The following is a 1807-nucleotide window of genomic DNA, read 5'->3' on the forward strand; positions in this document are numbered from 1 at the left end:
GGGCGAGTTGCGTCTCGACATGGCCGTGTTTGACTCGACATGGTCCGTGTCAATTGTCTATAAGAATATCTTCGTTTCCTTGCCTTTACACGGCTGTGTTTAAACTCGACACGGTCGTGTTCAAGTGCAACTCGAGCTGGAAATGCCTTAATCGTTCTGTTCCGGTCCAGTATGCTCCGAAGTCCTCGATTATGCTCCTTTGACGTCCATAGTGCGTCCATTACGTGTTCAATCACCAGAGAATGCACAAGAAGATGCACACAACCGATACAAAAGTGCTACACCATGGGCTTTGAAATAGATGAGAAAATCGTGTTATCAAACTCCCCCAGACATACTTTTGCTCGTCTCGAGCAAATATACGACGGAAAAACGCATGCGGGGGAAGCAAGTAGGTGATCAATCAGAAATCTCCATGAGTTTCAAAAGTGAAATTTCTCTCCTGTATCGACTAACCTTGAATGAAATCAAGCTTACCCTATTCAGATCTCCATTCCAACAAAACGATCATAGAGCTACACGAATGCGGCTATGGCAAGCAGAGGGGATTTCAAGTTATCTACTGAGCACGTTTCTCAAACCTATTTATCGCTGTCTACAGGAATAATTCGGTCCACCTGGGTTTGGAGTGAGTCTAAATACGGTGATGGAAAATCGGAATTCTAAAGATCAATATCAAATGCATTCGCCTTCTGTCGTTCTTATTCGAGCTTTTTTTTCAATTTTTTTTTCGAAATACGCGTTGGAAGAATGCATGATATGATCAAGAGAAACGAACGTAAGAACAGGGTATGGGTTTTAGAAACAGGGTTTACTTTCGCCTCGTGATGGTTGCTGCCACCCCTGGACTACTTGCCTGTGTGTCTAGACAAGTCAGAAGAACAGGGTATGGGTTTTGGAAACAGGACTTACTTTCACCTCGTGATGGTTGCTGCCACCCCCGGACTACTTGCCTGTGTGTCTAGACGAGTCAAAAGAAATAAAGATAGATTGAGAAAAAGGGCTCGCTAGACTATATAGGGCCTAATATTCCTGCAAATGGGGAACGGTTTTTTTAGGGAAACATATGTGCTTGGATTAGAAAGCTTTCGTTCCCTCTTTCATCCTAGGCAACGACTCATCTCATAACCTATAGATCATTCCTCAGGTCAAGCTACCTTTTCGGATAGGTCCGACAATTCATTCGGGCGCTTAGATAACTAAGCCAGGTTCATCTATACTCTCAAGAGATTTCTACTCTATCGCTCATGAATCTTCTAACTGATCACCTGAAATCTGGTTTCTGCAGTTTTTCTATGAAGATTTACTAGATGATGTGCTAAAATGCATCAAGGACTGTCAAAATGGGAAAAACAGGTTGTCAGACTATCCTCCCCCAGACTTGAACGAGACACCGTCCGCGGCGTCAAGTCGCCCTGGGAAAAAGGAAAACCAGCGAGAGAAACCAAAAGGGAGCGGAGTAAAAGAATACTTAGCGTGAATGAATGGCGTGCTCCCTCACGGTACTCAAGGATCGAAGAAAAAGGCTCAGACGAAGTCTCTAGCTCTCAACGTACGTGTGGAATGTGGTACGACCTTGGAAACACATAAAACAACAGCACAAACAAAAACAACGCAGCAAATAGAACAAGCACGAGTGATACATCGTCAAGTCTGAAAAGTACAACTGATAATCCCAAATAAAACAGACCGAAAATGCAAAAGCAAAAGAAAAGGAAAAAAAAAGAAAGAAAAAGAACTAACAAACGCTCACTGCTCTGGAGGAGGTGGTGGTGGTCCTGGCTGATAATAATATGGCGAGTACGGG

General features: G+C 43.5%; 1 protein-coding gene across 1 annotated transcript in view; it reads left to right on the top strand.

The window, feature by feature from the left end:
* The window catches only part of LOC104807057, a 6991-nt gene extending 5511 nt beyond the window's left edge, over positions 1-1480 (top strand). The window contains exon 4 of the mRNA XM_010532169.1: positions 1289-1480. Coding sequence (XP_010530471.1) covers positions 1289-1480 — 192 coding nt within the window. The remainder of the gene's footprint in view (positions 1-1288) is intronic.
* Positions 1481-1807: the final 327 nt, after the last annotated feature.

Source organism: Tarenaya hassleriana, unplaced genomic scaffold (genome assembly GCF_000463585.1).
Source record: "Tarenaya hassleriana unplaced genomic scaffold, ASM46358v1 Cleome120, whole genome shotgun sequence".
Taxonomy (NCBI): domain Eukaryota; kingdom Viridiplantae; phylum Streptophyta; class Magnoliopsida; order Brassicales; family Cleomaceae; genus Tarenaya; species Tarenaya hassleriana.